The sequence below is a fragment of the Mobula hypostoma genome, chromosome 22 (assembly GCF_963921235.1).
Source record: "Mobula hypostoma chromosome 22, sMobHyp1.1, whole genome shotgun sequence".
NCBI lineage: Eukaryota > Metazoa > Chordata > Chondrichthyes > Myliobatiformes > Myliobatidae > Mobula > Mobula hypostoma.
In genome coordinates, this window is record NC_086118.1 from 276809 (window position 1) to 303280 (window position 26472).

General features: G+C 43.2%; 1 protein-coding gene across 2 annotated transcripts in view; it reads left to right on the forward strand.

The window, feature by feature from the left end:
- rsad1 (radical S-adenosyl methionine domain containing 1) overlaps positions 1-26472 on the forward strand; it is a 69730-nt gene that overhangs the window by 29278 nt on the left and 13980 nt on the right. For both annotated transcript variants that reach the window (XM_063030830.1, XM_063030832.1), the window contains exons 2-7: positions 3130-3263; positions 10246-10450; positions 13206-13571; positions 15071-15134; positions 16983-17130; positions 25361-25415. In XM_063030830.1, the coding sequence (XP_062886900.1) occupies positions 3130-3263; positions 10246-10450; positions 13206-13571; positions 15071-15134; positions 16983-17130; positions 25361-25415 (972 nt within the window). The remainder of the gene's footprint in view (positions 1-3129; positions 3264-10245; positions 10451-13205; positions 13572-15070; positions 15135-16982; positions 17131-25360; positions 25416-26472) is intronic.

Consider the following 26472-nt stretch of genomic DNA (forward strand, 5'->3'; position numbering starts at 1 on the left):
GCAGCAATAGCTGGAGTTTCTGGGAGCATTTCGAAAATCACGGGATAGATACATCCCAAAGAAGAACTATTCTCAAAGGAGGATGAGGCAACCCAACGTAAAAGTAAAAGAGAGGGCATATAATAAAGCAAGAATTAGAGGACTGGAAAGCTCTATAATGCTGAGGCTCTATAAGCTGCTGGTGATGCCTCACTTGGAGTATTGTGAGCAGTTTTGAGTCCCTCATTAGAGAAAAGATGTGCTGACATTGGAGAGAGTTCAAAGGAGGTTCGCGAAAATGATTCTGTGATTGAAAGGCTTATCATATGAGGAACATTTGGTGTCTCGAGTCCTCTACCCACTGGAATTTAGAAGAATGAGGGAAGACCTCATTGAAACCTCTCAAATATTAAATGTTTCCTATAGAGGGGGGAGTCTAGGACCATAGGGCATATACTCAGAACAGGTTGATAGATTCTTGATAAGTCAGGGTTGAAAGGTTAAGGGGAGAAGGCAGGAGAGTGGGTTTGAGAAGGAAATAGGATCAGCTAAGAACAAATGGCAGAACAGGCTCGATGAGCTGAATAGCTTATGGTCTTGTGTTCTAAGGTCTATAACAGAAACAGTGTTGTTAGATAGATTAATCTTTTACTCCTACCATCATTAAGTACACCAAACACTTTTCTTCCAAGTCTTCCACCACCATCCCGAATGGTGTTTGTATATAAATACAAATACACATTTGTGTCACTACAACCCCATATAGTATTATGAGTGAGCGTTAAATCCCTACACCATATAACCTCATTTCTCTTATTTCCACCGACACTTCCCAATATATCAGGTGTTCACCTTTTGCAAGGGTTATAAAAATTTATTATCTATACTCTACTATTCTTTCCCCAAATTCAACCACAATTGACTCATAGACAACCCCAATCTTTAAAACTGTTATGTGCTATCCCATTTTTGCCAAAGGCAGACCCATTTTCCAATCACTTTTATATTAACGTAACCATGTATCTAAAAACTTAGACAAGATTTCTGTACACATGTAAGTTTATTTGGTAAATCTTTAATAAATATCTTAAGCCTTTAACCATTAGCTAACAGGCTTCTCACATGCCATTGTAGGATTAGAGAAACCACTAACAGCCCTCCTTTGAAGTCTAAATATTATTTTATCTCTGGAAGTTTTTCTGCACCTGTTAATATTTTAATATTTTCTGGCCTACTTTCCTTCTTCCCACAGCTTTTAGCCCAAAGCTTTCTCACATTGCGTACTATCTTCACAAAATACTAAGAGTGTCTTAAAGGTTTTGCACCCATAATACCTCCTCATGCTTTTTTTCAAATACTTAGTTAGTGTAATTGGATTGAAATCAGAAACAGGTCCACATTCAAGACTCAACAAAATCTTGCTTCCTTCCTTCTTTTATTTAAATCCTGTCTACTGCCTTCATCACTGGACAATAAGTCCTCAGTCAGCTGCTTATTTTCCTGTTTCCCAGAAATCTGCCATTCACCTTCCTCCATGTTACTGTCACCAAATACCACATTCTGTTCACAACCTCCATCTTTCCGTTGCTTCCTGCCTGAGAGACAACTGCTGACAGCAGACTGGGAGACCGCTTTGCTGAACATCTACGCTCTGTCCGCCAGAGAAAGCAGGATCTCCCAGTGGCCACACATTTTAATTCCACATCCCATTCCCATTCTGACATGTCTATCCACGGCCTCCTCTACTGTAAAGATGAAGCCACACTCAGGTTGGAGGAACAACACCTTATATTCCGTCTGGGTAGCCTCCAACCTGATGGCATGAACATTGACTTCTCTAACTTCCGCTAGGCCCCACCTCCCCCTCGTACCCCATCTGTTACTCATTTTTATGCACACATTCTTTCTCTCACTCTCCTTTTTCTCCCTCTGTCCCTCTGAATATACCTCTTGCCCATCCTCTGGGTTACCCCCCCCCCCCGTCTTTCTTCCCGGACCTCCTGTCCTATGATCCTCTCGTATCCCCTTTTGCCTATCACCTGTCCAGCTCTTGGCTCTATCCCTCCCCCTCCTGTCTTCTCCTATCATTTTGCATCTCCCCCTCCCCCTCCAGCTTTCAAATCCCTTACTCACTCTTCCTTCAGTTAGTCCTGACGAAGGGTCTCGGCCTTAAACGTCGACTGCGCCTCTTCCTATAGATGCTGCTTGGCCTGCTGCGTTCACCAGCAACTTTGATGTGTGTTGCTTGAATTTCCAGCATCTGCAGAATTCCTGTTGTTTGCTGACAGCAGACTCAGTCCGTTGCTCCAACCACAATCAACAGCTCCTCCTCTCTTTGGTCAGGAGCCTGTGGCCACTTCCTGGTTAATTGGGACACGCAACTCCTGTTAAGGGTATGATTAACAGGAGAATGGGGGATGTTTGTGTGGTTAGGGTTTGTGATGTGTGGGTTGGGTTTAGGATTTGTGAAGGGAGGTTGGGGAAAAGGATTTGTGGTGTGTGAGATTGAGGGCGGGGTTTTATATTTGGTTTTGGGATAGTGTTTGTGATGTGCATGGATGGGGTATAGTGGGGTGTTGGCAGTGAGGTTTGTGATGTGTGGGGTTCAAAATTATCTCCCCAATAATCTCTATAACTTGTATCTCCATCTAACATAAATAGGCTGGACTCTTGAACCTGCTCTGTTTACACGGATGATATTAGCAGTATAAATTTATCATTCGCAATGTAGAAGAATTTAAATGCTCCTTAGTATACCTATCTAGGATGGAGAGAGACCTTGATTTTTCCCACTCCTTATGTTAAAGTACTTCCTGCCATCACCTCTGAAGGGTGCGCCTCATCCTTACACACAAAGGAATCAAACTCCCATCTCACTACACCCCTATACACAGTCTCCTGTCTTCACTCTAATGCAGACCACTGAGTGTAGAGGTAGTATTAGTATTGTTAACCTTGGCTCTGACTTGTTAGCCAGACCTCAGGACCTCACGGAAATGTGACCCACTGTTTCTGAAGGAAGCTTGTCCTTTTATCAACTGAAACAATAGTGACTGCTCAGTTGGTGACCTTGATAAAGTGTGACCAGGACAACAGAGACCCAAGTGGAAGAATGTGTTTTAAAACGTAATTCACATTTCTGTTTTCCAGTGGCCATTCTGCAAGAGGAGGTGTACATATTGTAACTTCAATAAGTACATCTCTCTCAGCGTTGATCACACTGCCATGAGGAATGCTCTTGTACAGGAGACGGAAACCCTGCTGCGTGACAGCCAAGTGAAAGAGTAAGTTGAATACAAGACCTGATACCAGGCGGAATAGACTCGGAACAAAACGAAGGGGAAGCTGGAAGTCTGGGAAAATGTACATGAGAGGGTATTACCGTGGTTCAATGAATGTTAGTAAGTTGATAAATTGCGCAATATGGTAATCATGTCTCCATAGTATTACCATCAATATAAACCTCTATATGGGCATCCTCGGCCACTTTCCCTCAGGAGAAACAGTCCCTGGCTGTCCAGTCTCTCCTGACAGTTCAAGCCCTCTAGTCCCAACAACAGCCGTGTGAATACAGAGATACAGAAATAAACCCTTTGGCCTCTCAAGTCTGTGCTGACCATAAACCACCTATTTACACTAATCCTACTCTTCCTTGAATATTCTCAGTAGCTGACACAATGAAATCCAATGATTGATTAACTTCATTTTTTTAGATACTGACCTTTTGTTTTATAGTTCTCTGCTGATGGATAAATAATCATCTACCGTGTCAAGCCTTTTAAGGATTTTTTTGGTGTTAATGCGACTATCTTGCATTCATCTAGACAGTATAGATTCAGTCTACTTAATCTCTCTTCATGCAACACTATATTCTGTATTTTGATTTCTTTCTCAATGCAATTATACAATAATCTGTCTGGATGACACACAGAACCAAAGCTTTTCTCTACCTGTATCATAGATGACAGTAATAAATGAATTAAAACCCCAAGAATAAATGTGTTGAACTTTTTTGGTATACCAAAGGCAGGAGACCCAACCAGTTCCCCTCCACCACCACTCTCCTCCGTTTGGCGGAATTGGTCCTCACTCTCAATAATTTCTCTTTCAGCTCCTCCCACTTCCTTCAAATCAAAGGTGTAGCCTGGGCACTAGCTTGGGTCTCAGCTATGTCTGCCTTTTTGTCAGCTACATGGAACAGTCTATGTTCCAAGCCTACACTGGTATCGCTCCCCAACTTTATCTACGCTACATTGACGACTGTATTGATGCTGCGTCCTGCACCCATGCTGAGCTCATCGATTTCATCAACTTTACTTCCAACTTCCACCCTGCCCTGAAAATTTATCTGGTCCATCCAACACCTCCCCCCCCATTTCTCGACTCACTGTCTCTATCGCTGGAGACAGTTTATCTACTGTATCTTTTATAAACCCACTGACTCTCACAGCTACCTGGACTGTACCATTTCCCACCCTGTCACTTGTAAAAATGCCATCCTCTTCTCTCAGTTCCACCATCTCCACCACATGGTCCAAGGATATACGGTGTATCGGAAAGATAGGTTAGTAGGTGGGGGGGGGGGTGTGGCCCTGTGTATAAGAAATAATGTTAAATCATTAGAAAGGGATGACATAAGATCGGAAGGTGTAGAGTCTCTATGGGTTGAGTTAAGAAATGACAAGGGTAAAAGGACCCTAATGGCAGTTGTATACAGTCCTCCAAACAGCAGCCAGGATGTGGATTACAAATTACAGCAGGAGATAGAAAAGGTGTGTCAGAAGGGAAATGTCAGGATAATCGTTTGGGATTTTAACATGAAAGTAGATTGGGAAATCCAGGCCCATACTGTCCTCAACAGAGAGAATCTGTAGAATGGGCTTTTTAGAACAGCTTGTTGTTGAGCCCACTAGGGGATTGGCTGTGCTGGATTGGGTGTTGTGCAGTGATCTGGAGGTGATACAAAAGCTTAAGGTTAAGGAACCCTTGGGGAACAGTGATCACAGTATGATTGAGTTCACATTGAAATTTGAGAAGGAGAAACTAAATTCCAAGTCGGTATTTCAGTGGAATAAAGGAAATTACAATGGCATGAGACGGGAACTGGCCAAGGTTGACTGGAAAGGAACACTAGCAGGAAGGTCAGCAGAGCAGCAATGGCTGGAGTTTCTATGAAAATTGAGGGAAGACAGATGTATTCCAAATAAGAAATTTTTGAGTGGAAGAAGGACACTACAGTGGCTGACAAGTGAAGTCAGAGCCAAAGTAAAAGCAAAAGAGAGTGCATACAAGGAAGCCAAAGCTAGTGGGAAGATAGAGGCAAACACAAGAAAATCTGCAGATGCTGGAAATTCAAGCAACACACACAAAATGCTGGTGGAACGCAGCAGGCCAGATAGCATCTATAGGAAGAAGTACAGTCAACGTTTTGGATTGAGACCCTTCGCCAGGACTAACGGAAAAAACAGATAGAGTATTGGGAAGCTTTTAAAAACTTGCAGAAGGAAACTGAGAAGGTCATTAGGAAGAAAAAGATGAATTATGAAAGGAAGCTGGCGACTAATATCAAAGAAGATACTGAAAGCTTTTTTAAGTATATTAAAAGGTAAAAGAGAGTTGAGGGTAGATATAGGATCAGTACAAAATGACGCTGGAGATATTGTAATGAGAGAAGCAGAGATGGCAGAGTTTTGAATGCGTGTTTTGCATCAGTCTTCACAGTGGAAGACATCTGCAGTATACTGGACATTCAAGCGTGTCGGGGAAGTGAAGAATGTGCAGTTAAAATTACGACTGAGAAGGTACTCAGGAAGTTTAATAGTCTGAGGGTGGATAAATCTCCTGGACTTGATGGAATGCACCCTTGGGTTCTGAAGGAAGTAGCTGGAGAGATTGCAGAGGCATTATAAATGATCTTTCAAGAATCGATAGATTCTGACATTGTACCGGATGACTGGAAAATTGCAAATGTTACTCTGCTATTTAAGAAGGGTGGGAGGCAGCAGAAAGGAAACTATAGACCTGTTAGCCTGACATCAGTGGTTGGGAAGTTGTTGGAATCGATTGTTAGGGATGAGATTATGGAGTACCTGGAGGCATGTGACAAGATAGGCCAAAGCCAGCATGGTTTGCTGAAAGGAAAATCCTGTCTGACTAATCTACTGCAGTTTTTTGAGGAAATTACAAGCAGGGTAGACAAAGGAGATGCAGCAGATGTGGTGTACTTGGATTTTCAGAAGGCCTTTGACAAGGTGCTGCATATGAGGCTGCTTAGCAAGATAAGAGCCCATGGAATTACAGGGAAGTTACTGGCATGGGTGGAGCATTGGCTGATCGGCAGAAAACAGAGAGTGGGAATAAAGGGAACCTATTCTGGCTGGCTGCCGGTTACCAGTGGCGTTCCACAGGGGTCAGTGTTGGGACCGCTGCTTTTTACAATGTATGTCAATGATTTGGACTGTGGGATTAATGGATTTGTGGCTAAATTTGCCGATGATACAAAGGTAGATGGAGGAGTGGATAGTGTTGAGAAAACAGCCTACAGAGAGACTTAAACACGAGAAAATCTGCAGTTGCTGGAAATTCAAGCAGCACACACAAGATGCTGGTGGAACGCAGCAGGCCAGGCAGCATCTATAGGAAGAAGTACAGTCAACGTTTCAGGCCGAAACCCTTCGTCAGGACTAGAATTCAGACTGAAGAGATGCAAAGGGACTTGGGAGTCCTTGTATAGGAAACCCTAAAGGTTAAATTTCAGGTTGAGTCAGTAGTGCAGAAGGCGAATGAAATGTTAGCATTCATTTCTAGAGGTATAGAATATAAGAGCAGGGATGTGATATTGAGGCTTTATAAGGCACTCGTGAGTATTGTGTGCAGTTTTGGGCTCCTTATTTTAGAAAGGATATACTGACATTGGAGAGGGTTCAGAGAAAGTTCACAGGAGTTATTCCAGGAATGAAACGGTTACTGTGTGAGGAGCATCTGGCAGCTCTTGGGCATGGCAAAGTTATTTCCCATGGTAGGGGAGTCTCGGACAAGAGAGCATGTCCTCAGGATTGAAAGACATCCATTTAGAACAGAGATGTGAGAAATTACTTTAGTCAGAGAGTGGTAAATCTGTGGAATTTGTTGCCACGAGCAGCTGTGGAGGCCAAGTCATTGAGTGCATTTAAGGCAGAGATAGATAGGTTCTTGATTAGCCAGGGCATCAAATGGTATGGAAAGAAAACAAGGGAGTGGGGATGACTGGAAGAATTGGATCAGCCCATGATTGAATGGCAGAGCAGACTCAATGGGCTGAATGGCCTGCTTCTGCTCCTATATCTTATGGTCTTATGTGTTCTCAGGATGAAGCTTTTTATTCCAGAACTAAGGAGATGTTCTCCTCCCTCAAAGAAAGGTTCTTCCCTTCCTCCACCATCAACACTGCCCTCAACCGCATCTCTTTCATTTCCTGCACATCTGCCCTCACCCCATCCTCCCGCCACCCTACCCAGAATAGGGTCCCTCTTGTCCACATCTACCACCCCACTAGCTTCCGCATTCAGCACATAATTTTTTGCAACTTCTGTCATCTCCAACAGGAACCCAACATCTCGCCCCTCCCAACTTTCTGCTTTTTTACAGTATCGCTCCCTACCCGACTCCCTTGTCCATTTGTCCCTCCCCACTGATCTCCCTCCTGGTACTTATCCTTGCCAGCAGAACAAATGCCATACCTGACCCTACTACGTCTCCTTCCTCACTACCATTCAGGGCCCCAAACAATCCTCCCAGGTGAGGCGACACTTCATCTGTGAGTCTGTTGTGGTCATCTATTGTATCTGTCCTCCTGGCATGGCCTCCTGCATATTGGTGAGACCTAGTGTAGATTGGGAGACCACTTCATTGAACACCTATGCTGCTTCTCCCAGTGGCCACACATTTCAATTCCACTTCCCTTTCCCATTCCGACATGTCAGTCCATGTCCTCCTCTGCTGTTACATTGAGACCACACTCAGTTTGGAGGAGCAATACCTTGTATTCCATCTGGGTAGCTCCAACTTGATGACATGAATATGAATTTCTCGAACTTCTGGTAATTGCCCTCCCTTCCCCATTCCATTTCCCTTTCTCACCTTATCTCCTTACCCGCCCATCACCTCCAACTGGTACTCCACCCTTTCCCTTACCTCCATGGCCTTCTGTATTCTCCTATCAGATTCCACCTTCTCCATCTCTTTATCTCTTTCACTATTGACTTTGCAGCTCTCTATTTCACCCCTCCCCTCTCCCCCTCTCCCGGTTTCACCTATCACCTTCCACCTTGTACTTCTTCCTCCCCTCCCCCACCTTCTTGCCCTGACCTCATCTTTTTCCAGTTTTGATGAAGAGTCTCGGCCCCAAATGTCGACTGTTTGGCTTTTCTTCATAGATGCTACTTGGCCTGCTGAGTTCCTCCAGCATTTTGTGTTGTGTTGCTTGAATTTCCGGTGTCTGCAGATTTTCTCACGCTTGTGCTATGTTTCTGCATTTATAGCATCAGCACTACCTTTTTCACTGGGTTCTTTATGTGCCATCAACATTTCCATCGAGACAACCAACCTTTAAAGTGTTGTTTTAAAAGCTTCGTGACTAGCTTCTTAGCTACCTCCTCTGATTTGTTTTTTAACATTGGTCCAATGACACGCACACTTCATCCAGTTACAATGGAAACCCATTGATTGAGGTCGTCTTTAATGTTTTCATTTTTGGAATGTTCCCTGTTCTTCACATAATGCCCATTCTTCTTGTATTCTTATTTTACTGATGTATCAAGTGTGCAGTTGGAGATTTTGGCGTTCCAGTTGTCCCTGCCAGCTGGCAATGAGTGGTATTAAGCAAATGGCTTTTAATTTGGGCCAATAGGGTAATTTTTTTTGGCTAATGTCAAATTATTTTTGTGACATCTTGGCAAGGGTCTGAATTTTTTTCAAGTCAAAATTAAAAAATGATCAAAACTCGCTGCTTTTGAATTGGCATCCATTGGCCAAAATGGATAACATAACACAAGCAAATGCAGCTGACACTATTTAAAAACTGTTAGCTCTAAGCACAGTGTAGCATCTAATGGCCATACACGTGCACATAACTGACCCTAGTTAGAAACTGTTTGACAGCAATCCTATGTCCCAATTAAGCAGCATAGTGTCCCAAATAAACAAAGGGAATCCCAGCTACTCTCTCGATTAGTTTTAGTTCTTTAAGAGCGGCTGCCCTAATTAACTGATGGTGCAAGTAACCAGAATCCTTTGTATATTCTTCCATAGAAAATGAGATCAGACTTATTCAGAGAATCCAAATGTGGTCTCACAGAGTTTCAGTATGATTACAGTGTTCTTCCTTCATGTGTCCCATTTCCTCATAGGCCTTATGTTTTTGAAAAGCTTTGGCAGGTAATATCATCTGTTACCTTGCTTTATATCCTTGGTCTCCTTGTTTTCTTCACAGTTACACAGCTAATAGACCCACAGGACCAGAGACCTGATAATGATTGGCCTCAGAAGTAGCCTATGTGGCGTTGCAAGCCATCCCTATAACTGCATGGGTTTCATCCCGCGTCACAAATTGTCCACTGTAGAACCTCCCTAGTGTGTCACTGAGTGCTCGAATCTGGGGAGGAGTTGAAGAAAATGTGATGAGAGTGAAAAAAGCAGTATTCTTTTAAGTGGGTGGTTGTTGGTCAGCGCAGATTCAGCAGGCTGAAGGGCCTCTCTCTGTGCCATATTTCTCTATGACTCTATCTCAATGTAAGGATTCTTAAGCTCCCAGTAAAGTCTGCTTCCTTGCTCTTTAACCTACTCCAATCCTATAACTGCCTGTGTTATGTGTCTCTAATTCTGGAAACTGAGCATTTGTGAAGCTCCTCAGTCTATCATAGAGAGCCGACTTTTCCGCTGCCCTGGCCTTGAGCATCTTCACCTCTCTTGTGTTTCTTTTCACACAATGCTACAAAGGAACTAGTTCAGTGATCAAGCTGATTCTTGATATCTTTTTATGTACCTTAATAGAAAGGCACTAGTTTTAATTAGCAAGTTTCATGTCATTGGGACTGGTTTAAGAATGTGTGTGGAGGAGGAGGGCTTGCAGTACTGGCAGTCCCAGGAGGGAATATGTGTTGATCAGTGATATGGTAGTGTTTGTAGCCATGTGGCATTGGGGTGTATAGGGAACCTGACTGGAAAATCTGGTCAACATCTAGGGATTCAGCTGGCAACACTGTCACACTCACTATGGTTTGCTTTCAGGATCACTTCGGTGTTCTTTGGTGGTGGAACACCAAGCCTAGCCAAGCCATCCACCATTGCCAGCATCTTAGAAACTGTTGCCAAGGCGACACATACCTGTCACAACATGGAAGTCAGCTTGGAGGCCAATCCTACATCAGTCTCATTGTCCAAGCTTGCTGAGTTTAAAGAGGCTGGAGTGAATAGGATCTCCCTTGGGATCCAGGTAAGGTGTGTGGCTGAATATCGACAGGGAGAATATGGACTTCAGATTTCCATTTTTCTTTTTCCTAAAGTTGCTAAGTTTTGAATCAAGGTTGTCTGGACCCTACAATTAGTTTAATGGGGCAAGAAGCTAAGAGCCATTCCCTGCCACTATCCTGCTGCTTTCAGGTCATACCATGTTTTATTCATAATCATGTATCAAGAAAAGTGCTCATTAGTTTGGGCTGAGTGGTTAGAGGTAGCAGAGCACATAGAAGGCTGGGAATTTCAGGAAGTCACCTCCATAATAAATGGGTGACTAATCGGTCTGAATGGGGAGTATTGCTGCGAAGCTGAGGGTGACAGCAATTCAGGAAAGGGTGGTCTACACCACAGCCATGGCTGGTGGGGTGAAGTAGAGAATCATTATATAAGGCCACTAGAAATAGTAGAAATTACAGAGGTTACAAGGAATCTTGTAGATAAGTGCCCAAATGTACCTCAGCTAGTGCCTTGCCTGCCTTGTGCCAAGGGGCTGAATATTTTACGTAGAGAATGGGAATAGTCATATGTCCTGATCAGTGACAGGAAGGGAAGGGTTTCAGAAGTTACAGAGGGAATTAAAGAGCTAAAATTAAAAGTATGCTCCAGTGCCCGCACATAATGATTATCAGAGCATTGAGATAAGATGTGTTAAGAGTAGTGGCGAATGGAAGGCTCCATTCAGAATAGACCAAGCAGGGCAGTCAACACCGAAAGGTTAACTTGTGAAGAAGGATGTGAAGTTACTTAAAGAGAGGAGTACCAACCAGAGATCAAGAATGCATCAGGGATCAGGAGAGGACAGAAATAGGCGAGGTGTCAGACAGCAGGAAAATCCAAGGCAGTCTTTGATATGAAAATGAATAAATGCATGAATGCATGCCAGTGAGGTTATGGAGGAGCAGCACGTGGGACAATATAATGGCAATAACAGATATTTGGCATGAATTGAACAATAGGAAGTTTTCAAAGAGGAAATAGTTTAGGCAGACAGTGGACACATTCCATTGAAAGGGAAGAGATCCAAATCTGGAGCTCCCTGGATGAGTAAAATTGCAGAAATTAAAGTGAAACAAATAATTCCTGTGACACTTGTAAGAGATGAAAATTACAGTGAATTTATTAGTAAAAAATAAGAGGGGCTAAAAGAAGGTAGAAAAAATAAATGAATGACGAACATAAGAAAGTTTGCACCAAGGTAATCAAGCTAATCAATCCCTTCTGCCTGTATATGATCCATATCTTTCCATTCTCTGCATATTCATCTGCCTGTCTGGAGCCTGTAATGCCACCACCAGTACTACCACTCCTGACAGTGCATCACAGGCACCCCCCATGCTTAAGCACAAAAGAGTACCAGAGAATGAAGGTGCACTTGGGATCAGGACAGGCGAGAAAAGGGTGAGGCTCTCTTCTAATAACTCCATAAACAAACATATGAAAATAGACGAACCCCTAAGAGCAAAAGAGCCAATCAGGACTGAGGCAAGTGAACGGAGAGGGGTGGTGCTATATAAACGTGAGCACTCCCAGAGAGAAATTGCACACTGAGGATGTCACCCCAACTGGTGATGAAACATCTGCGAGCTAATACCACAACATCAAACAGCTCAACCCAAGCCACCAATATTCACCACCAAACCACCATACTGTCTAAAAACTTGCCTTGCATATCTTCTTTAAAGTTTTCCCCTCTCATCTTAAATGTATACCTTCTAGTATTAGACATTTTGACCTTTGAGAAAAGGTACTGGCTGTCAACTTTTATTAATGCCTGTCATAATTTTATAAACTTCTTTCTGGTCTCCTGTCAGCCTCCATCACTCCAGAGAAAACAACCCTAATTTGTCTATCCTTACCTTATAGCACATACCTTCTGTCCGGACAGCAACCTGGTAAACCTTTTTTGCATCCTCTACAAAGCTTCCTATAAGGGGGTGACTAGAATTGAATACAGTACTTCTAGACACAGCCTAACCAGAGTTTTATAAACCTGCAACAAAACTTTCTGACTTACCAAATTAAACTCCATCTCCCATTGTGCACCCATATCTGAAACTAATCTGCATCTCATATACTGTATCCTTTGATAATCTTCTATGCTATCCATAATTCCACCAATCTTTGTGTCATCTGCAAACTTACTAACCCACCCAGCCACATTTTCACTCATTTAAATATATCACACACAGCAGAAGAGCTAGGACAGATCCTTGGGGAATACCATCAGTCATGGACCTCCAGCAGAATAAGACCCATCAAACAATTCTTTCTGCATCCAAAACGACCATATCGTAATGGATCCCATGCATCTTAATCCTCTTGATGAGCCTACAAAACTCATTCAGACGACATACATAAATAACAACATAAATTAATTTGTCCTCATTTGAAGCATTGGAATTAATTCTGGGCATAGTACTATAGAAAATATATCAGTGGATTTTATACAAAAACTGTTTATATCTTTTTAACTGCTTTTCGAAGTACAGTAGGTTATTTCGGGCAGTAGGTTCTAACTTTATTGGGGTAGTGCATTCAAAATAGATCAATAAATGTTTGAATAAGTCAGGAATCAATGGGCATGGGTAGTGCAGTAAGAGGTGTTGATATCATGTTATATGTTAGAGAAAACCTAAAGAGCCAGAGGGCCTACTGCTCCTATTTCTTATGTTGCAACTATCCTGTCCACCAGTTCTCTGTCTTATTCTGTATTCTTGGCCAATTAATCACAGGCTTTACGTAACGATGACTTGAAAATCCTGGGACGAGATCACACAGTCCGGGAAGCCATTTGGAGTCTGGAAGGAGCCAGGAATCTTTACCCTGGTTGCACATCTGTTGACATAATCTTTGGACGCCCAGGACAGAGCTTGGAGTTGTGGGAGAAAGAACTGGAGGAGATTCTAACTCTCTGTGACCTTCATGTGTCTCTTTATCAGTTGACATTGGAAAGAGGGACAGCCCTTTACAAACAGGTCCAAGAGAAGGTTCTGAAAATGCCTGAACAACAGTTGGTGGCAGAGATGTACAATGTAGCAAGGAATATTCTGGAAAAGACAGGATTCCATCAATACGAAGTGTCAAATTTTGCTAAAAATGTAAGAGAATTTGGGTGTTAGCATGTTTGGAGTGGAGTGGATTGTTCAACACTTGTGACTGTGTCCAGTCAGTGAACTGACAGGATGTAACTACCAGCTGTGGGCTGTAAGAATCTGTCTGTGCAGACAGCTTACGTTGTGTGACTTTGTGTTAATGTCAGTTGGAGAGATTCCAAATGGAATGCACGGAGCGTTTAATTTCTCCTTCCCTCCATTGATGCTGCCTGACCTGCTGAGGTCCTCCAGCACTTTCTGTGTGTTGAACTGGAGGCTTTATTGTAATGCCTCCACAATGCTCGCACCCATTTGTGTGTTTGATGTTACTGTGGCTCAGCATGTTGATGGCTAACTGTAAATGCTGCTTCATTTCCCTTGTTTTATCAGTGGCTTTGACCTGTACAACTGCAGGCCTTGTCCTGCCAACCCATCATCTTCATTCTGAATTGCAGCTCCTCTTGTCTAGCTCAGCCTTTGTTCATAGATCAGAGGGGCTCGGACCACACTGGAGCTGCTTTGACACACTGGTCCCTGCATGGAAGGATTTATAGACCAATGTATGTACACAGTAACTGATATCATGAGAACCAAGGCAGTGAGTGTGTCGATGGCTGAAATGTGTGCGCAGGCTTTGATGATTTAAGGAAAGTTGAAGATTAATTTGGTAATTAACTTGGCTAAGAGATGGCTTTATTGAGTAATTCTTTACTGGGCTGCACAAGAAGAGAGATTGAACACTCAGTGATGGAAGTTAGGGAAGGAAGCTGTAGGCTACTCTCTCAAATTACTGTGTATCCACATGCAGGAGATCGTTTAAATGTAAGATAGAGGAGGTATTGAAAAGGCTGAAGGGAGTAATTGGTTGATTAGCTCAAAGTACTGTAGGAGTGAGGCTACCAAACCAAAATCATGGCACCTTTAACCTGTGCTATACACTGTTTTAGCTCATCTCACCTTGAGCAATGTTGGAATGCTTGATGTTTTCATTAGCCTCAGTATGAGAAAAGATGTTATTGGAGAACAACTCGTTCCCCTGGAACTTTCCTGCCAGAGGCTGGAGGGGAGAGGAGGGGAGTAGGTTAAAAACAGGAGCTCATCATTCAGCTCCTCCAGCACGCTGGCTGTCCCAATGTTCATGGTTAGAAGTTGTAAATTTAAGATGACGAAGGAAGTGGGGAAAAAGGAGAGTTTATATTAATGCAGTAAGTTGTAACCTAACATTAATTGAAAGGATGATTGAAGCAGATTGAATAGCACCTGTCAGAAAGCTAGGGCATGATTTAATAACTGGAATGTGAGACTAGGAGCCAGAAAAGATAGAAAAGCTGTGAAATTAAGAATGCACTATTTATATTGCAATGTCATTTAGCTATCTTCGTATTTTATTGAGATGAAAATCTATCAACACTTTAAAGTGGATCAGTGTCTCTCTTTAGTAGCCTGGTCTAATCCATTTCCTGGTACTTGATGAGCTTCTCCAGTGTGGTCTGCTTATTTTGCAGGGAGCTGTGTGCCTCCATAACCTGGGATATTGGAGAGGAATGCAGTACCTCGGGGTAGGCCCAGGTGAGTTCTCACTATTTCAACGTTATGTTCCCAGTCCTTTACATCACCGGCACTTGCAATGAATAGAGGTCTGCAGGTCTGCCTCACAACATCTGGACTGATACAAGAAAAAAACTTAGCCTGAGCTCTCACTGGAAAGGAGTAGAAAGTACAGGGAAGTCAAGGAGGCAATTTAGAAAAGGAAGGAAGAGAGGAAGGTGGCAGTGGGGTCCTCATTATACAGGGCACTCACATATAATCCTAACAGAGACAGATCTGAAAATTACTCTGCTATTGAGAAAGCCAATTTTAATGGAAATTCTCCCCTGAAGAAATTTTAGAAGCATGGCATCATCAGAAAGTCTTGTACAGAAACTTGGTACGGGCTGTGGTACCTACTAGGATATACCATCATCAGAACATGTCTATTTCAGCTGTACCATAACAGGTATCAACAATTGAAGGACTTGTTGGTACTTAATCAGTGCCTCTTCTTTCCATCAGTCAGGCTGCAAAACAATATCAAAATCAAACTTCGATGCAAGAAAATCACTGTCAAATATCTCAAGAATCTCACAAAGGTAGCAGTTCTCAGTCCGTACTTGGTAGTCAACCTGACAACTTTCAACCTACAGGAACCACAGAGTGGTTCAGACAGATCTATGATGAAACCTTGCAAAATGATAGTCAGTTTCCACCTTAACACCACCTCTCAGTAAAGGAAGGTGTTAGTGATGAAATTCACCACCAACTCTTGCTCATCATCATAGCACTTGGCTCTCTGAGGCAATGTATGGTTGAAGATCATGGCTATATACCCATTATTTACCAATCCTTTAAATTTCAGAAACATGGACTACATACCCAAGACACCTCTAAGCACTGAGAATACCTCCAATTATACTGCTCAAAATTCTTTAAAACCCCTGGCGTGATCAGTGAGACAACATCAGCAATCTCCCCCAGATCGTTGAGCCTCTAGTTATTTAGTCAGCTAATAAGAATATAAGAAATCAGATTAGATCACCTAGCTCTTCAAACGTATGCCACCATTCACCAAGATCATGCCTGATCTTCTCTGTCATTGACTTTCCCAGAATCATCTGTATGTTTTTAGATTCTCCCAAAGTTCAGATTTTGAATGAACCAAAGAATTGACCCCCGCCCCTCCCCAGATTGGGCATTCTTGAGGTTTACTACCATCAAAATGTAGAAATTCTTCTTATCTCAGTCCGAAATAGCCTATGTCTTAATCCTTAACTGAACTGTCCTCCTACCTCACACACTCACTCCCAGTCCTAGACTTCTCAGCCCAGGAACCTATTAAGCCTTTTAAGAATTTAGTATATTTCAAGAACTTCTCTCATTCTAAACTCTAGAAACTACAGACCCCCTTCCATTCAATCTCTTGTCAAACCCACCACCTCTGGAACTAGCCCAATAAATCTTTGTTCCTCTCCCTCTATGGTAAGTACATTCTTTCTTAATTTGAGTTCATGCATTGAGAGCACAAAAGCCGAGCATAAATGGCAGAAGGAACAGACCTTAAAATCTATAGACATTGATTGGACCCAAATCATTCTCCATGTCGAGGAACATTGTAAGTGGAGAGGTTCTCAATGAGACATGTTTTTGTTGGGTCAGTGTATAGTGAGACATGTACTGTATGAATGATTAGTGTTGGTGAAATGTAATGTATATCGTAAGAGGGAGCAATGTATATTAGTCTGGGCAATGTTGGGCAACACCTGTGTGGGAGGGAGGACAGTGATAGGTGAGACCTGTGTAGATAGGAGACAGTGATAGGTGAGACCGGGGTGTAGACAGGAGGACAGTGGTAGGTGAGGTAAGTGTTGTTTTTGTTTCTAGGTGCCCATGGCCGGTTTGTACCAAGGGGTGACGGTAAAACACACAGAGAGGCAAGGATACAGACTCTGGAGCCAGATCACTGGCTCAGGGAGGTGAGACAGTTTGGTCATGGAACCAGGAAGAGGGTACCACAAAGTGAATTGGACATGTACGTAAATCAGTTTGATTTTGCTTTTGATGATTATATATTAGAAATAATGTTAATTAGTTATTGACAACATTGTCTTGGAGATGGGGTTCACAGCAAATAGTGAGTTTGGCTCTGTACTGGCTCATTGTAGAATCCCATTTCCCCACAATTTTCTCATAGCCCAACAAACTATTTCCCTCTTCCTAACTGCAAAGCCTGAGTGATTCTGTTTCCACCACAAACGGTTCGACGACAGGTGCTCTTCATAAAACAAATGCATCGCCTCTGATCTGGGCCGATAATTACGTGTCGGGCGGCACCTAATTAATTAGCATGTTTATTTTGGCTTTTTTCTTAAAGATGTGCTGTGTATCTCCCGGCTACTGCTGCATTCTCCGTGAATTGGTATCTGTCCATGGCCCGGGGGTTGGGGTGGTGGGACACTGGGGTGTCATCTCGTCGTCTGTTTCCATTAGAGCAGGCAGCTCATCTTATATCACTGCCCACCACGATGTCAAAGGTTGAGGTTCGTCGTCTGCTGTGGCCGATGTGGAAGGTTTGCTTGACTGCTGAGCCTCGCGCATTTTTCTATCATACAATTCTTTGTAAGGACTCAAACCATCCTGCAAATATCCCCTAAACCAACGTATCCTTTCAAAATTAAAGTCGTACTTTATCATTACTCATTCGGTTTCAATTGTTATCCTTTCCTCTTCTGATTGCATCATCTCTTCGTCTATCAGTTCTTGGTCATGGGATGCCAAAACCTCTTCCACATCATCTTTGTCAGCTTCCACAAGCCAAACTCACTTAGTCCTTACTTTGTTCACCACGATCAAAATGCTTAATTATGTCTAGTTTTACGCTAAGTGTAACACCCTTACGAGCTCTTTCAGGCTTTTCCGACACCTTAGAACTCATCTTGCAAACGACTGCTCACAGGCATGTGTTTAAGCAATGCCGGTGAGAATGCAGTTCTGAATCCAGGGGAGAGCGGCTGCTCGGGGCACGCTGCCTGTTATCGTGCGCTGATTTTTTTCGTGCGCTGCTTTTTTCGTAACAGTGAAAACGCCTTCTGTTAGTGAAAGCAGGTTACTAATGTAGGTCTTTCGTAACAGTGAGGTTTCGTAAAACGAATGTTCGAAAAGCGGGGGACACCTGTAGTCCAAGTCCGTGAGTCCATGAATGTTGCAGCAGTCTGCGGTCAAATACAGTACAGCTGTCTTCTGCCGAGTGAGCGCTGGGGGATGGCAACCTGGCTCCATCATGGACACCGCACCATGCCACTCGCAGCAGTCTGGTTAAGCACCCTCCCCCCAGGACCCTCCACTGCTTGAGGACTAGTCCTCACTGTGACCAAGGCCACGAGGCTCCCATGTTCACCAATAAACTAATAACTTGGACTTTAACAACGCCCAACTGGGTCTTGTGATCAAAAGAAAAGTGACCAAGACGATTGCTCGCTGTTAGACGGCACACCCCCTTTGCATACCAACCCCTCTCTGTTGCAGGCAGCGTCATAATCCACACCAAATCTAGCTCCTTCAGTCTCTCTGCCAACAAGCAACTTGCTTATGGGATAGATCTGCAATAACTTAAATTCTTATTGTTCAGTAGGGACTTGCGATTGTAAAAAATACATTTAAAATGATAACATCCTCGGTTGACCCCATAGAGGCTGTTGCATCCAAGCAAGCTGCCATTGTACTAGAATCTTACTCTGAGGGCAAAGACTGCAGTTTTCTCTTTTAAATCTCATAACTGAAATCTGTCATCACCAAAGCCATTCTAGTGAATCCCTTCCACGCTTTGGGGATATTTACATCCTCCTAAAATGTAGAACATAGAGGAGTACCCCACTGGAACAGGCCATTTGGCCCACAGTGTTGTGCTGAAAAAGCTAAAAAAAAGATCAAAAACACTCATACACTAATCCCTCCTACCTACACCATGTCCATGTCCCTCCAAAAACCTCTAATGTATTTACCTCTCCCAGCATACCAGGCAGCACGTTGCAGGCACCCATCACTCTCGGAGTAAAAAAACTTATCATAGAACATAGAATAGTACAGCACAGTACAGGCCCTTCGGCCCACAATGTTGTGCCGACCCTCAAACCCTGCCTCCCATATAAGCCCCCACCTTAAATTCCTCCATATACCTGTCTAGTAGTCCCTTAAACTTCACTAGTGTATCTGCCTCCACCACTGACTCAGGCAGTGCATTCCACGCACCAACCACTCTCTGAGTAAAAAACCTTCCTCTAATATCCCCCTTGAACTTCCCACCCCTTACCTTAAAGCCATGCCCTCTTGTATTGAGCAGTGGTGCCCTGGGGAAGAGGCGCTGGCTATCCACTCTATCTATTCCTCTTATTATCTTGTACACCTCTATCATGTCTCCTCTCATCCTCCTTCTCTCCAAAGAGTAAAGCCCAAGCTCCCTTAATCTCTGATCATAATGCATACTTTCTAAACCAGGCAGCATCCTGGTAAATCTCCTCTGTACCCTTTCCAATGCTTCCACATCCTTCCTATAGTGAGATGACCAGAACTGGACACAGTACTCCAAGTGTGGCCTAACCAGAGTTTTATAGAGCTGCATCATCACATCACGACTCTTAAACTCTATCCCTTGACTTATGAAAGCTAACACCCCATAAGCTTTCTTAACTACCGTATCTACCTGTGAGGCAACTTTCAGGGATCTGTGCACATGTACCCCGAGATCCCCCTGCTCCTCCACACTACCAAGTATCCTGCTATTTACTTTGTACTCTGCCTTGGAGTTTGTCCTTCCAAAGTGTACCACCTCACACTTCTCCGGGTTGAACTCCATCTGCCACTTCTCAGCCCACTTCTGCATCCTATCAATGTCTCTCTGCAATCTTTCACAATCCTCTACACTATCTACAACACCACCAACCTTTGTGTTGTCTGCAAACTTGCCAACCCACCCTTCTACCCCCACATCCAGGTCGTTAATAAAAATCACGAAAAGTAGAGGTCCCAGAACATAGAAAAACATAGAAAACATAGAAAATAGGTGCAGGAGTAGGCCATTCGGCCCTTCGAGCCTGCACCGCCATTTATTATGATCATGGCTGATCATCCAACTCAGAACCCTGCACCAGCCTTCCCTCCATACCCTCTGATCCCCCTAGCCACAAGGACCATATCTAACTCCCTCTTAAACATAGCCAATGAACTGGCCTCAACTGTTTCCTGTGGCAGAGAATTCCACAGATTCACCACTCTCTGTGTGAAGAAATTTTTCCTAACCTTGGTCCTAAAAGGCTTCGCCTTTATCCTCAAACCGTGACCCCTCGTTCTGGACTTACCCAACACCGGGAACAATCTTCCTGCATCTAGCCTGTCCAATCCCGTTAGGATTTTATACGTTTCAATCAGATCCACCCTCAATCTTCTAAATTCCAACGAGTACAAGCCTAGTTCATCCAGTCTTTCGTCATATGAAAGTCCTGCCATCCCAGGAATCAATCTGGTGAACCTTCTTTGTACTCTCTCTATGGCAAGGATGTCTTTCCTCAGATTAGGGGACCAATACTGCACACAATACTCCAGGTGTGGTCTCACCAAGGCCTTGTACAACTGCAATAGTACCTCCCTGCTCCTGTACTCGAATCCTCTTGCTATAAATGCCAGCATACCATTCGCCTTTTTCACTGCCTGCTGTACCTGCATGCCCACTTTCAATGACTGGTGTATAATGACACCCAGGTCTCGTTGCACCTCCCCTTTTCCTAATCAGCCACCATTCAGATAATAATCTGTTTTCCTATTTTTGCCACCAAAGTGGATAACTTCACATTTATCCACATTAAATTGCATCTGCCATGAATTTGCCCACTCACCCAACCTATCCAAGTCACCCTGCATCCTCTTAGCATCCTCCTCACAGCTAACACTGCCGCCCAGCTTCATGTCATCCGCAAACTTGGAGATGCTGCATTTAATTCCCTCATCCAAGTCATTAATATATATTGTAAACAACTGGGGTCCCAGCACTGAGCCTTGCGGTACCCCACTAGTCACTGCCTGCCATTCTGAAAAGGTCCCGTTTATTCCCACTCTTTGCTTCCTGTCTGCCAACCAATTCTCTATCCACATCAATACCATACCCCCAATACCGTGTGCTTTAAGTTTGCACACTAATCTCCTGTGTGGGACCTTATCAAAAGCCTTTTGAAAATCCAAATATACCACATCCATTGGTTCTCCCCTATCCACTCTACTAGTTACATCCTCAAAAAATTCTATGAGATTCATCAGACATGATTTTCCTTTCACAAATCCATGCTGACTTTGTCCGATCATTTCACCACTTTCCAAATGTGCTGTTATCACATCTTTGATAACTGACTCCACCATTTTCCCCACCACCGACTTTAGGCTAACCGGTCTATAATTCCCCGGTTTCTCTCTCCCTCCTTTTTTAAAAAGTGGGGTTACATTAGCCACCCTCCAATCCTCAGAAACTAGTCCAGAATCTAACGAGTTTTGAAAAATTATCACTAATGCATCCACTATTTCTTGGGCTACTTCCTTAAGCACTCTGGGATGCAGACCATCTGGCCCTGGGGATTTATCTGCCTTTAATCCCTTCAATTTACCTAACACCACTTCCCTACTAACATGTATTTCGCTCAGTTCCTCCATCTCACTGGACCCTCTGTCCCCTACTATTTCTGGAAGATTATTTATGTCCTCCTTAGTGAAGACAGAACCAAAGTAATTATTCAATTGGTCTGCCATGTCCTTGCTCCCCATAATCAATTCACCTGTTGCTTTCTGTAGGGGACCTACATTTGTCTTTACCAGTCTTTTCCTTTTTACATATCTGTAAAAGCTTTTACAGATCCTTGTGGGACACCACTAGTCACAATCCTCCAATCTGAATGTACTCCCTCCACCACGACCCTCTGCCTTCTGCAGGCAAGCCAATTCTGAATCCACCTGGCCAAACTTCCCTGGATCCCATGCCTCCTAACTTTCTGAATAAGCCTACTGTGTGGAACCTTGTCAAATGCCTTACTAAAATCCATATAGATCACATCCACTGCACTACCCTCCTCAAAGAACTCTATCAGGCTTGTTAGACACGATCTGCCCTTCACAAAGCCATGCTGACTGTCCCTGATCAGGCCATGATTCTCTAAATGCCTATAGATCCTATCTCTAAGAACCTTTTCCAACAGCTTTCCCACCTCAGACGTAAGGTTCACTGGTCTGTAATTACCCGGACTATCCCTGCTACCTTTTTTGAACAAGGGAACAACATTCGCCTCCCTCCAATCCTCCGGTACCATTCCCGTGGACAACGAGGACTTAAAGATCCTAGCCAGAAGCTCAGCAATCTCTTCCCTAGCCTCGTGGAGCAGCCGGGGGAATATTCCTTCACATTCCCCTTGTACCTTGCACCTACCCCCCTCACCTGGTATTAGACATTTCAACCATGAGAAACAGATAGTCTCTGTCTAGTCTGTCTGTGCCTCTCATAATCTTGTAAACCTCTATCAGATCTCCCCTCTGCCTCCAACACTCCAGAAGAAATACCCAAGTTTATCCAGCCTCTGATGGTAGCACATGCCCTCTAAACCAGGCAGCATCGTGGCAAATCTCTTCTGCACCCTCTCCAAAGCTTCAATATCCTTCCTATAGTGGGGCGACCAGAATTGTACGCAGTGCTCCAGATATGGCCTAACCAGAGTTTCAACACAACCTCCTGACTTTTGAACTCAGTGCCTCAACTAATAAAAGCAAGTACTTTGTATTCCATAAGCCGCCTTAACCACCAAACCAACCTGTGTAGCCACTTTGAAGGAGCTATGAGCTTGGATCCCAAGATCTCTCTGTTCAGCAACACAGTGAAGGGCCTTGCCCTTAACAATGTACTGTCTCCTTGCATTTTCCCTACTGAGGTGCAACACCTCACATTTATCTGGGTTAAACTCCATCTGCCATTTCTCAGCCCATATCTGCAACTGATCTATATCGTGCTGTATTCTTTGCCAGTCTTCTACACTACCCAGAACTCCACAAATCTTGGTACCATCCACAACTTACTGACCCACCCATACACGTTTCCATCCAGATCATTTATATACATCGCACACAGCAGAGGTCCTAGCACAGATCCCTGTTTAACTCCGCTAATTACACACCTCCAGCTCAAATAAGTTCCTTCAGCCACTACCCTCGGCCTTCTTTGCGTAAGCCAATTCTGAATCCAAACAGCCAATTGCACTCTGGATCCCATGCATCTTAATCTTCTGGTTTAGCCAGAATTGGACACAATACTTTACTTGTTTGAAATGTGTAGCTTTGGTTATACATCCTAGCATCCTCTCTTTATGTGAGTGATTTAAGTGCATACACAGCCTGGCTTCTGCCACTGAATATCCTTTAAAACTGTTCTATTTAGTATGTGTTGTGTAATTTTGTTCTTTCAGTCCTTGTATCCCTTGGTACTTTGTATTGGATTCTGTAATATCGTTGCAATGTTACACTAAGCTGCAATGTTTGTCGCTCTTCCAAGATTTGTATCATTGGGAAATTTTGTCCTGCTCATCCTGCTCATACCATGAAAAAGAATGAAAAACCAGTTTTCCCACCTCTGCTCTCTGAGAAAAAAAACTCAGTTTTAGAAGACATTAGGATAAGCTTCCACAATTTAATACAGCAGTATTAATTGAATAATCCTTCGATTTTTTTCAATTACTGGAATTATCCTACATCTTTGTTGGATTTATTTCCTGCTTTGATGCAACTACCAAACCACTCCTAGTAATAGACATTTAAATCTCCAATTCAAAGTCTTTTTGTCTTTGTTATTATTTTTTTCAACTACTGCTCAATTCTGGTACTGATTATTTGGGTAGTAATCAGGAGGAAGTTGCCTTGCCTGTATTAGACCTGATCAGACTTCATGGAGCATGGGGTTAATGTTGACAACTCCCAGGGATAATGCTTTCTGCCAGTATTCCACTGAATGGTCTCTTCTAATGAATAAAACATCACAACGTTTCCAGGCATTGTGGTGGAAGAGTATGGAAAGTTGGCTGTATATCCCTGGAAGCATTTCCTGGAATTTTCTCATTTGGCCACATTTGAAAATATTTTCCTGTTTACATAATGAACAAAACCAGCTTTTACTTGGCCTGAGAGTGTTTGATGTGGCGGATCAAAAAAAGTTTCATTCTGTAAATAACCTGTGTCCTACTTTCCTTTGGACTGCTAAGATGGTGGCATGTTCAATCACAGTGGGTTCTATGGGGCCAACCGAATGTGTTATCGTCCTTTTTAAACATTTTCTACAATCACAAGATCCTGCTGGACATTAACCATGTAAAGTACTGCAGGTCTACCCCTCAGTGAGTTACTCATTGGCAGAGAAACGGAAGGAGCTGGACTTGGTGTGGATCGTACTGCTGCCTGCATCAGAGAGACATCAGACGAGTCAGTATGCAAAGGCGGTGTGCAGTTTAACAGCGAGTGATCTTCTTAATCACTTTCCTTGGGATCGCAGCACCCTGTTGGACACTGTTACCTGTGGAATGCTGCGAGTTGGATTCACTGAGTTATTGGTGGCTGTCAGGAGAGCTCCATAGCCTCAGACAGAGTGTGGTGCGGCATTCAAGCTGGAGTCCGAGCTTCCCCTACTGTCCACTCGGCAGAAGACAAGCTATATTGTGTTAAGCTGGAAGACTGCAGACTGCTGCAACATTCATGGGCCCCAGGGTCTTGAACTATAGTTTTTTGTGTGACTGTTATCTTATGTGCTTACTGTCTTTTATGTGCCTTGTGCTGTGTGTACTGTTGGTACTGCGTTTTGCACTTTGGCCCCAGAGTAATGCTTCGTTTGGTATTCCTGAATGGTTAAGTGACAATTAAACTTGAATTTACTGATCTAAGCTAATAGTACTTGTTGGTTCAGTGTAATGAACTTTATTTTGTACCTGACCTATGCTTAGTTTGATGGGGCAATGTAAACAGCAGTTTATTCTGCATCTAACCTCCTACTCTGTAATATTTGATGGGATATGGTAAATGAAACTGGGATTATTTGATGGATTTATGTAGAAAAGTTTTTTTTTCAATAGTTTACCCTGCTATCACAGATCAGGGACTGGTAAATCATGTTGTCTGAAGTTGAAGGGATTCTGTTCCAGATATTGAAATCTTTACTGAGTTTAAAGACAAATGAATGTGTTTTTTTTGTTGTGTAGCTTGGAGGAAGTGCTGGTGCTAGGACTCCGAATGAATGGGGGACTTACCCATCAGGTAATTAGCATAAGAAACCTTAAATCTGATTTTTGTGACTAACATCCACTGTGGAATGAAAGCATCACTACAACACTCCAGTCAGAAAGCTTTGAAATCTCAACCAGTACAGGGTGATTGGTTCAACTTACTCCCTATAATCACTGTATCCATTCAGCCCATTATATGAATGGTAGCTCCCTGCAGAACACTAAGACCATGAGGCATTTGAGCTGAATTTGGCCATTCAGCCCATCATGTCAGCATGCTTTCCCCAAGGGAAAATCTTGCCTGACATCTGCTGGAATTCTTTGAAGAAGTAACAGACAGGATAGACAAAGGAGAGTCGGTGGATGTTGTGTACTTGGATTTTCAGAAGGCCTTTGACAAGGTGCCACACATGAATCCGCTTAACAAGCTATGAGCCCATGGAATTACAGGAGAGATTCTGACATGGATAAAGCAGTGGCTGATTGGGAATAAAGGGAGCAAAGGACTTCGATTAGGAGAATGGGCAAAGAAGTGGCAGGTGAATACCGTGTTGGGAAGTGTATGGTCATGCAGTATGGTAGAGGAAATGAAAGGGTTGACTATTTCCTAAATGGAGGGAGAATATAAAAAAAACTGAGGTGCAAAGGGACTTGGGAGTCCTTGTGCAGGATTCCCTAAAAGTTAATTTGCAGGTTGATTCTGTGGTGAGGAAGGCAAATGCAATGTTAGCGTTCATTTCAAGAGGACTAGTGTATAAAAGCAACAATATAATGTTGAAACTTAATAAAGCACTGGTGTGGCCCCACTTGGAGTATTGTGAGCAGGTTTGAGCTCCTTATCTTAGAAAGGATGTGCCGAAACTGGAGAGGGTTCGAAGGTGGTTCACGGAAATATTTGCAGGATTGAATGGCTTGTCATATGAAGTGTGTCTGATGGCTCTGGGCCTGAATTCACTAGAATTCAGAGGAATGAGGGGTGACCTCATTGAAACCTATCGAATGGTGAAAGGCCTTGATAGAGTGGATGTGGAGAGGATGTTTCCTATGGTGGGAATGTCTAAGACCAGTGGACAAATACTCAGGATAGA